Source organism: Pristiophorus japonicus, chromosome 13, assembly GCF_044704955.1.
Source record: "Pristiophorus japonicus isolate sPriJap1 chromosome 13, sPriJap1.hap1, whole genome shotgun sequence".
Taxonomy (NCBI): domain Eukaryota; kingdom Metazoa; phylum Chordata; class Chondrichthyes; family Pristiophoridae; genus Pristiophorus; species Pristiophorus japonicus.
In genome coordinates, this window is record NC_091989.1 from 110,670,445 (window position 1) to 110,682,000 (window position 11,556).

Consider the following 11,556-nt stretch of genomic DNA (forward strand, 5'->3'; position numbering starts at 1 on the left):
ATTGTGTCATATATCCTGTGGCTATATACTATGAGTAGGCACATTCTGAGTAGTCTTACTTTGCTGATCTTCCTGTTGTATCAAAACATCTTCCTCATTGCTCCTATAACCTATGGATTTGGTGTTCTGCATTCACTCACTTTGGCTATCTCTTTCGGGTATCTCTGTCATTTAAGGGAGTTAGATATGGCCCTTACGGCTAAGGGGATCAGGGGGTATGGAGAGAAGGAGGGAGGGGGGTACTGAAGTTGATTGATCAGCCATGATCATATTGACTGGCGGTGAAGGGTCGAATGGCCTGCTTCTGCACCTATTTTCTATGTTTTCTATATTTTTATGCCCCCATCAGAAAGAAAGAAAGAATTTGCATTTATATAGCGCCTTTCACAATCTCAGGATGTCCCAAAGCATTTTATAACCAATGAAGTATTTTTGAAGTGTAGTCACTGTTGTAATGTAAGAAATGCGGCAGCCAATTTTGCACACAACAAGCTTCCAGAAACAGCAATGAAATAGTGATCGGATAATCTGTTTCTTTAGGTGGTGTTTTAGGGATAAATATTAGCCAGGACACTGGGCGAACTCCCCTGATCATCATCTAATAGTGCAATGGGAACTTTCTCGTCCACCGGAGAGGACTGACGGGGTCTCGGTTTTACATCTCATCTGAAAGACGGCATCTCTGACTGTGCAGCTCTCGGTATTGCACTGGAGTGTCAGCCTAGATTATGTGCTCTAGAGATGGACTTAAACCCACAAACTTCTGACTTGGAGGCGAGAATGCTACCACTGAGCCACGGCTGAAACCTTGAGGTACCCCTTAGCTCCAAACATCTCCTGCAGCAGCACATCAAAGACAACATCTTCAAATGGGCCAGAATTGCTCCTCGGCTCAACAATCCAATTTTTGATTTGCTGTTTTTATTGCAACTCCCATTAAGAGTTGCTGCTTCACCTCGTGTCCTGCCTCCGCAACCACATCAGCACGCTCCCTGCGCCTGGGGCAATCTTACAAGGAACGTATGTAATCCGATGAGGTTAGCTTGCCCAGAAAAAGTACATAGCAGCGTATACGCCATGATCCTGTCCCATTGGCAGCATGATGGGTCTGGAATATCTACACTGAGATTTCAAAGCCCATGGATCTAAAACTGCCTCACGTGAAACCCAACAGGCATTGATGCCTTTTAAAAATGTTTTTGTGAAGATGAGGATATTTTGGGGTGTTTAAATAGGTGTGATGTGCACAAGATACAGAGTTTGAAACAAAAAGATGCACATCCTGCATAAAATTATAGGATCTCTGAAATAAACCACAAATTAAATACATGGCTGTGGGTGAAATTGCAGTCATACATGACGATGTTTGGTGGCATTGTCACTCCAGTTGTATATAGAATGTCAAAGTCAAATGAAATGATTGACAGGATGTTACCTAAGAATGCAACAAAGTAATGACTCCTTTACTGATTCCGTACTCTGCTTTGTGCACACTTTCACATATAAATTTCATAGAGACCGTTTTGCAGATGTTTTGTTCGAGGAGAGATCTGGATGTTTTGAAAGTTGAAAGAATTGGCCAATAACTGTAGGGTTGAGAAGCACAATGAGCATCTGAGAACCCCAGTTGAAAGTGCTGGAATTAATTCTGGATTATTTAATACTTCCCATGTGTGAGGATTTAAAAATAATTGAATATTTTAAATTAAAGGGGAGGCACATCAGCCTTAGAGAGGAGAGACAAACAGCATTGGAATAAAGAATAGTTCAGAAATAGGCGGGATCAGACGGGAGAAATGTAAAGCAGATTAAGGTGGGTTTAGGGAGCATATACGTAAATGCATGGAGCGTGGTAAATAAGGTTGGTGAGCTGCAGGTACAAATAGCTGCATGAGATTTTGATATAGTGGCAATAACAGACCTGGCTCAAACAAGGGGAGGATTGGGAACTTAATAATCCTGGCTACAAGCAGGCACGGATTAACCATGAGGCGGATGGGGCTGCAGCCCCAGACCCACCAAATAAATATAGGAAAAAATAATAAGGCCTGCCAAATAGGCTGTATAGGAATCTAGTATTGCAATGTTCCCACAACCAGAATATGTACCTACTTGACACAGAATATATGCTTTAATTGTTGAATATACTGGCCTATGTTTTCATACTCAGAATCAGAGTCATACATGTAATGTACTGAACATGAACAAATATAGCTATGGGCCCATTTGGATCAGTGCCCCAGGCCCATAATCCGGTCCTGGCTACAAGATATTTGGGAAATATAAGGAATGTAAAAAAGGAGGGGAGTTGTTGGCAGCATTGATCAAAGGTACTGTTACAGCAATGGATGATGTACTTGAGGGTTCAAAGACAGAATTTATTTGTTTAGAATTAAGAAACCATAAAGGAGGTATAACGCTACTGTGTTTATACAATAAGCCACCAAATCGTAGGAAGGAGATAGAGGATCACATTTTCAGGCAAATTACAGAAAGGTGCAAGAAATACGGAGTAGTGATAATGGACTTCAATTATCCTAATATAAGACTAGAAAACTACCAGTGTAAAGGGAAAAGAAGGGGAGGAAATGTGTGCAAGAGAACTTTCTTGATCAGTGTGTTTCCAGCCCAGCGAGGAAGGAAGCAATGCTGGATCTAGTTCTGAGGAATGAAGGGGTCAACTGGAGTATGTTTTAGTGGAAGTGCATTTGGGAAACAGCGATCATAATATCATTAGGTTTAGAATAGTTACGGAAAAGGACAAAGAAAATCCAAATGTGAAAATACTCAACTGGAGGAGGACTCATTTCAGTGAGTTGAAAAGGGGTCTGGCCCTGGTGGATTGGAATCAAAAGTTACCAGATAAAACAGTAAATGAGCAATGGGAAGCTTTAAACAAGGAGATAGTTTGGGTACAGAGTAGACACATTCCTACAAGCTGGAAAGGAAGGGCATGCAATGCTCGAGCTCCCCGGAGTTTTAAAATGAAACAGAAAAAGGAGGCTTATGATAAATGCCGTTATCTTTTTTTTTTATTCATTCATGGGATGTGGGCGTCAGCAAGGCCAACGTTTATTGCCCATCTCTAATTGGCCTTGAGAAGATGATGGTGAGCCGCCTTCTTGAACCGTTGCAGTCCATGTGGTGAAGGTACAGTGCTGTTAGGGAGGGAGTTCCAGGATGTTGACCCAGCGACAATAAAGGAGCGGCGATATACTTCCAAGTCAGGATGATGTGTGACTTGGAAGGGGAATGTGGAGGTGGTGGTGTTCCCATGTGCCTGCTGCCCTTGTCCTTCTAGGTAGTAGAGGTCGTAGGTTTGGCAGGTGCTGCCGAAGAAGCCTTGACGAGTTGCTGCAGTGCATCTTGTAGACGGTACCCCCTGCAGCCACGGTACATCGGTGATGGAGGGAGTGAATGTTTAAGGTGGCGGATGGGGTGCCAATCAAGTGGGCTGCTCTGTCTTGGATGATGTCGAGCTTCTTGAGTGTTGTTGGAGCTGCACTCATCCAGGTAAGTGGAGAGTATTCCATCACACTTCTGACTTGTGCCTTGTAGATGGTAGAAAGGCTTTGGGGAGTCGGGAGGTGAGACACTCACCGCAGAATACCCAGCCTCTGACCTGCTCTTGTTGCCACAGTATTTATGTGGCTGGTCCAGTTAAGTTTCTGGTCAATGGTGACTCCCAGGATGTTGATGATGGGGGATTCGGCAATGGTAATGCCGTTTAATTTCGAGGGGCGGTGGTTAGACTCTCACTTGTTGGAGATAGTATTTGCCTGGCACTTGTGTGGCGCGAATGTTACTTGCCACTTATCGGCCCAAGCGTGAATGTCGTCCAGGTCTTTCTGCATGTGGGTATGGACTGCTCCATAATCTGAGGAGTTGCGAATGGCACTGAACACTGTGCAGTCATCAGCGAACATCCCCACTTCTGACTTTATGATGGAGGGAAGGTCATTAATGAAACAGCTAAAGATGGTTGGGTCCAGGACACAGCCCTGAGGAACTACTGCAGTGATGACCTGGGGCTGTGATGATTGACCTCTAACCACCACAACCATCTTCCTTTGTGTTAGGTATGACACCAGCCATTGGAGAGGTAAAAGTAAATAGGCAATGGGAGGCCTTCAACAAGGAGATAGTTTGGGTACAGAGTCGACACATTCCCGCAAGGAGGAAAGGAAGGGCATGCAATGGTAGAGCTCCCTGGAAGCCCATTGACTTCAGCTTTCCTAGGACTCCTTGATGCCACACTCGGTCAAATGCTGTCTTGATGTCAAGGGCAGTCACTCTCACCTCACCTCTGGAATTCAGCTCTTTTGTTCATGTTTGGACAAAGGCTGTAATGAGGTCTAGAAGCCGAGTGGTCCTGGTGGAACTCAAACTGGACATCGGTGAGCAGGTTATTGGTGAGTAAGTGCCGCTTGATAGCACTGTTGACGACACATTCCATCACTTTGCTGATGATTGAGAGTAGACTGATGGGACGGTAATTGGATTTGTCCTGCTTTTTGTAGACAGGAAATACCACATAGTTGAGTAGATGCTAGTGTTGTAGCTGTACTGGAACAGCTTGGCTAGAGGTGCGGCTAGTTCTGGAGCACAAATCTTCAGCACAACAGCCGAGATGTTGTCAGGGCCCATAGCATTTGCTGTATCCAGTGCGCTCAGCTGTTTCTTGATACCATGTGGAGTGAATCGAACTAGCTGATGACTGGCTTCTGTGATGGTGGGGACCTCACGAGGAGGCCGATGTGGATGATCCACTCGGCACTTCTGGCTGAAGATGGTTGTAAACATTTCCACCTTGGCTTTTGCACTCACACAAGCTGAATACAAAAGGAGAACTGAAAAAGGAAATGAGAGAGGCAAAGAGAATAGATTAGCAGGTAACATAAAAGGGCACCCAAAAGTCTTTTTGAAACATATATAGTAATAGGATAGTCAAAGGAAGTGGGGGCGAGGGGAGTGATTAGGGACCAAAAAAGAGACCATCTTATGAAAGCAGAGGGCATGACTAAGGTACAAAATTAGTACTTTGCATCTGTCTTCATTAAAGAAGAGGATGCTGCCAATGTCACAATAAAGGAGGAGATAGTAGAGAAATTTGGATAGGATAAAAATAGATAAAGAGGAGGTACTCAAAGTAGAAAAGTCTCCTGGTCTGGATGGGATGCATCCTAGGTTGCTGAAGGAAGTAAGGGTGGAAATTGTAGAGGCTCTGGTCACAATCTTCCAATTCTCCTTCGATATGGGAGTGGTGCCAGAGGACTGGAGGATTGCAAATGTTACATCCCTTTTCAAAAAAGGAGAGAGGGATAAACCCAGCAAATGCAGGCCAGTAAGCATAACGTCGGTGGTGGGGAAACGTTTAGAGATAATCTGGGACAAAATTAATTGGCGCGTGGAAAAATATGGGTTAATAACTGAAAGCCAGCACAAATTTGTTAAAGGCAAATCATGTTTGACTAACTTTATTGAGTTCGTTGATAAAGTAACGGAGAGGGTTGATGACGGTAGTGTGGTTGATGCTTATATGGCTTTTCAAAAGGGGTTTGATAAAATACAACATAATCTTTTTTTTAGCAAAATTGAAGCCCATGGGATTAAAGGGACAGTGGTTGCATGGTGCAAAATTGGCTAAGGGATAGAAAGCAGAGAGTAGTGGTAAACATGGTTTCCTCCAGGGATCGATATTACGACCGCAGCTCTTTTTGAAATAGTAATGGCCTGGAATTGGGTACACAAGGCATACTTTCAAAGCTTGCAGATGACATGAATCTTGGAAATGTAGTAAACAGTGAGAAGGATAAGAACAGACTTCAGCAGGACACAAACAGACTGATGAAATAGGCAGATACATGGCAGATTAAATTTAATACAGAAAAGTGTGAAGTGATTAATTCTAGTCGGAAGAATGAGGTGAAGCAATATAAACTAAATGGTACGTTTTGAAAGGAGTGCAGGAGCAGAGAGGCCTGGGGTGTATATACACAAATCTTTGCAGGTGGCAGGGCAAGTTGAGAAGGCTGTTAAAAAGGCATATGGGATCCTTGGCTTTATTAATAGAGGAATAGGCAGGAATTTTCTTTACCTCGGTGGGTCCGGTGCGGACGGTGGCCATATCAGGTCCCGACCCCCATGCCGGCTCCATCCCGCTGTTGAAAATAAACTTACCTTAATGGGGCCTATTAAGCCCACCCAGCGCATTATCCAATCCAATGAGATGGGGCGGGTCTGGTGACATAATTCATGACGTGTTATCAGCCAGGATCTTTAAAGGGACCATGACCACATTACATTTGAAGTTTCATCTAACATGGTGCTGTCAGTGTCCTATGGCATTGGAGAGCTTCACATACTGACGAAGACTGCACAGAGGCAGAGAGCTGCACCCAGGTTCTCCAATGACTCCCTCCATATGCTTATGGGTGATGGGCGGAAGATACCTCCCCAGGAGACCAAGACAGCCAGATTGCAGAGGTGGTCACAAGCAGGGATGTGGTCAGGAGGACCTGGGTGCAGTGCCGCAAACATTTCAATGATCTCAGTAGATCAGGAAACATTAGTACAAAGCCACACTCAACCTCATCCTGCTGTGCCTCTCATCACATTCCCATCACTCTACCTTCCCAACCCTAGTCCTGCACATCCTTGCGCCAACATATCTTGCATGTCCACCCATCCCTCTTCCCTCTATCTACATTATCACATCCCCATCTCATTAGCCACGCCTCACACTCACCCTCATCCTAGTGCAATCATACCAACTAACAACACACAAGGGTAGGCACCTGGGTGTCTAATCCAATGTTTACATAAAGTTTTTATAATGTGTCAAACATAAAAATCTTTATTTTCAACACTTTCCAATCTTGGACAGATTTGTGTGCACCTTTGGAAGTGGCTTAGTGAGTTGCAGTGAATGGTGAGACATAACGGTACATCCGCAATGGTGATGAGTGTGAAAGAAATGGCTTGGTCATTGTAGGGATGCTTTATGGTATTGATGTGGGGTGGTGCCAACCTGTGGCAGCCATATGGGCGTACAGCATAACTAAATCTGGCCATGATGAGGCCATCCCTGGCCTCGTGCGCAGCAATGTGCTTGGGTACTGATACTATGTGTCCTGTGCAGCATCAGGTAATTGTGGAGAAGGTTGGTGGTGTTGGTGCTGCTTGTGTGCCTGATGCTGCTGGTTGTGGCTGATTGTGATCTGATTTTAAGAACCAAGGTGAGACAGTATAAACGGCACCCATGTTGATGGAATAGATGGCAGGTGAAGTACAGATTACAGAAGCATTCTGTCAATGGTGAGAGAGTTCTTCCAATGAGGTGACACTGGATGGAGACTTTGCTGGAAACACTTGCAGCCTGCAGAATCTGTGCTGGAAATGGACTGAGCAACAGCTTCCGCCTGAGGAAAGTGATCAGCTGTGAGGTCAGAGCCTTTACTGTACATTTCATCTTGTCAAGTAATCAGCTGTAGCAATGGCCACAGAACTCCCGCCTCAGGTTGACAGACGGGGATTTGAAGGGAAATTTCTTCACCCAGAAGATGGTGGGGGTCTGGAATTCACTGCCTGAAAGGATGGTAGTTGCAGAAATCCTCACCATATTTAAAAAGTAGTTGGATGTGCACTTGAAGTGCCATAACCTACAGGGCTACGGACCAAGAGCTGAAAAGTGGGATTAGGCTGGATAGTTCTTTGTTGGCCAGCGCGGACACGATGAACCGAAATGGCCTCATCCCGTGCTGAAAATTTCTATGATTCTATGACGTGGTTCCCGAGCTGCATGAATCCCGTGGCCATGCACGGAAATTTAAAAGATAAGTGAAAAAAGAACCAGAGGCAACATAAAGGGAAAGAAATTCCGCAGCGAGTTATGATGTGGAATGCTCTGTCTGAAAGGGTGGTGGAAGCAGATTCAATAGTAATTTTCAAAAGGGAATTGGATAAATTTGCAGAGCTATGGGGAAAGAGCAGGGTAGTGGGACTAATTGGATGGCGCTTTCAAGGGATCGGCACAGGGATGGTGGGTCAAATGGCCTCCTTCTGTGCTCTATCATTCTATAGTTGTATGATAATCTCTACCCATTCTAGATACATGTAACTATTGTGGTTGATTCTATGATATTGTTGTCAGTCCAAAGGAAACAGTTGGAGTATTACCTAGGCAAAGTGAAGCCTGTTTCTGTGGCCCCATTTAATCCATTTTTATTCCATATTCACATACAATAAGCCGGATCAGTGCTTGTGTATGATTCTGAAATGACATCGCTGTCTGTCTATTGTAAACAAAATTTTGAGATAAGTAAATCCTTATTAAGCCCCAATTTGATCCTAGCTTACAGTAGGCACCGCTGGAGCAGTCAGCCCTGTTGTGCATAGTCTATCTTGTTGCATTCCTGGCTTATTGCAGGAGCACATTCCATTCACTGTTTTTTCTCTGGATTGTGCCTTGTTTGTGAGGTATGTTGGTACTAACAGCTTGCTATGTTTTTGGTGACAGCTTGTACTCCGGAGAGGAAGATGACCAGAATGTGCATGTATTCCACCAGTTCCAGCGTAATGTCAAATATCTGAAGATTTTGTGTGATCAGTCTTTGGAAGCAAATCGCAAGAATTTTGTTCAAATTCTGCACAACATGGCTGAATCGGCAACAGATCTGTTGGCCCTCTCCATTGTGTGCACTGGAGAAAATCCTTACTTCTATTCTGGGCAAGACATTCTGCAAAGTGTCAAAAATTTATTCGAAACAAATTCCTGTTTACATCTCCGACATATTGACCTCCGGAGAATGCCATTCACTTTGGATGATGGCACCATCCAACTTGTCACCAGCAGAAGTCCATGTTTGGAGAGTCTTTTCATCAATAATAAGACATTTGTATGTAAAGTGACTTCAGAAACCCTTAAGGTGGCCCTGAGATATTGCCCAAAGCTATCTGCTCTGGGATTGTTTTATGCAAGCCTGACAGGAAGTGTCTTTGCTGAGCTGCTGAATGCCAAACGTCCGCCATTGAAACTCCTTCAGCTGCACTGTGAGCGTATGGACAAATATAACCCAGCTATCCCGGCTGAGATGTGGGAGGCTGTGGTAAAGAGACACCCAACTCTCTCTGTGGACATCGAGCTGGACCATACAGTCCCTGCTAAGAAAATACCCCAAATCCTGCAGCCTGCTATCCCAGTGGCCAGTATAGAATTAAACACCTTCACGTTTATGGTGGAACAAGTCAACTTTATCTCCCAGAACTACAGTAGTACTTTGAAAAGAGTGGTCCTGCAGACAACATCCTCAGATGAACTGAACAGGGCCTTGATGGGACTGGCATCTTGCTGCCTGTCTTTGGAGGAGATTCACTGTTATTGTGTGGTGTCGGTGGACATTGTGCAAGCTTTCCTCCTTCACTGCCCCAGACTCTGCAAATATACGCTGAAAACATCCAAAGAACCACACCCCTGGCTGCCAGAAGTTCTACAGTGAATTTGGGAGCCAAGCTGGACTGACCATAGTTGTTTTCTGACATGTAAAGAAATCCTCTATTGATTCTGCTCTATAAAGCTTATCTTCAAAAGTATGCAGCACAGAATCTGTTCTGCAGAGGCTCCCTCCGAGGAGAGACCTGTATGTTTTGAAAGAAGTGTGAACAGAAGGGTCTGGTAGATTAAAAGGCACTGGCAAGTATTAACTTGCCGGCCCCCGCACGACTAACAGCCGTGCAATACTGCAGCTATTGGGAGATTGATGGGGTGAACGATTGTCTCCTAACCCCCCTCCACCCTTTACACATGGTTGTGTCTCTGATGGAGGCCCATTCATTATGTGCGTATCCTGCTCAGCCAGCAGAACTCTCTTTACCTTTCTAAATGCACTAGAACCAATTAAGTACATCAGAGTATTTGCATCATCATGTGAAATTATGGTGACCAAAAGTTGCACCTTGATGTGAGCAGTCGTAACACACCAGGCCAGCACAGCCTCTGTTTGCAGGCCCATAACTTGCATATTTTTTAAATCGTGTAAGGTATCCAGTTCCTCTACTCCTCTGCATGCCCACCGGATGATTATTATTTTGGAAAATAAAAAGCCAGTTTTCTGTGCAGGTGGAGAAGCCAGGTTCTCTTTTTTTTACGAAGCAGCCTCCAGTGGGAGTAGAGGAGAGCAGAGGCACAGGACAGTATAAAACGCAGACAGTGGTCGGTTTTGTGTAGCAGCAAAAGTACAGTACTGACCACTGCTCGAGTTGCCAGCTGGATAGTTGACTTGTCCTCTATGCTAGAGTTTAGAGACACTTTAATACCAAGTGCAGTCAGAGTTGCACTTTTTGTGTGGTGTTTACAGTATTACAGTTCAGTGTTTGACTCTGTCCTCGCTCACCCTGCATAGTCATCATCTTTGCCTTTTTCATTAACTTCATTTTCATTTTGCAAAATACAAGGATTATGTCCGCACAAATGAACCACACCATCAGCAGAGTCCAGAAATGGGATTTCATTTACTTATTTAAAAAAAAAGTTTTTGCTTTTTCATAGACACCGAATGTTATAATCTGATTTGTGAATGTCAACGGAGGTGTGAAGAGTCTCATATGGCACAGGAGTGCTATCATTTTAGTTTTGTGGCTATCTCCGCATTGTATATTTTTCTAATTATCACTGTTAACTGTAAGGGAAGTTCAAAAACTCTAGAATCTATAAATTGGACTTTTATATAACTTTGTGATAAGTTAAAAATTCAAATCGCCTGATAGCACGATTTAATACAATGGCTCCTTTTTCTATATTAAAAAAAAACTTTATTTTTATCATTTATACTTAAGTACTATTGTCTTGTATGTTAGGATGCCAAGCAGGAGCCTTGGAATGCAACTATGAACGATTTTCTCTAGCGGAGATATGACCTGTTGGCTTGCCTCACTCCGTCACCACCAGCCTTTTCTTTCATCTTGGATGTCCGCAGTCCCGTACCATGAATCTCCCCAGGTCACCTTTCTACTTGCTCCTTGTCTCTCACAACCTTGAAGGAAGTGAAAATGTATCATGCTGTGAGGTCCCCTTTAATTGTTGAAAATAACTGAAATGTTTATTTACCATTCTGATACATTTGTAGATAAGTGTCTATCCATGAATAAGGGGCTCGTCCCTCCCTATCTCTGTAACCTCCTCCTGCCCTCCGAAATCATTGCGCTGCTCCAATTCTTGCCTCTTGTGCATTCCCGATTTTTATAACTCCACCATTGGCGGCGGTGCCCGGGCCTTAAGCTCCCTCCCTAAACCTCTCTGCCTCTCTACATCACTCTCTCCTCTTTTAAGACACTCCTTAGAAGCTACCTTTTTGACCAACTTTTGGTCACCTAATATCTACTTCTGTGGCTCAGTGTCAAATTGTGTTAGTTAACACTCCTGTGAAGCACCTTGGGATATTTTACTATGTTAAAGGTGCTATATAAATGCAAGTTGTTGTTGAGGAGGAACTCTGTACCTATCAGTCAGTGATGGTACAAATATTATATGCTATGATATAACACTCCTACATTAATACA

At 43.9% G+C, this 11,556-nt stretch overlaps 1 protein-coding gene across 10 annotated transcripts in view; it reads left to right on the forward strand.

The window, feature by feature from the left end:
* The window catches only part of fbxl8 (F-box and leucine-rich repeat protein 8), a 27,892-nt gene extending 16,336 nt beyond the window's left edge, over positions 1-11,556 (forward strand). For all 10 annotated transcript variants that reach the window (XM_070897881.1, XM_070897874.1, XM_070897872.1 and 7 more), the window contains one exon: positions 8,519-11,556. In XM_070897881.1, coding sequence (XP_070753982.1) covers positions 8,519-9,497 — 979 coding nt within the window. In that variant the 3' untranslated portion in view covers positions 9,498-11,556. The remainder of the gene's footprint in view (positions 1-8,518) is intronic.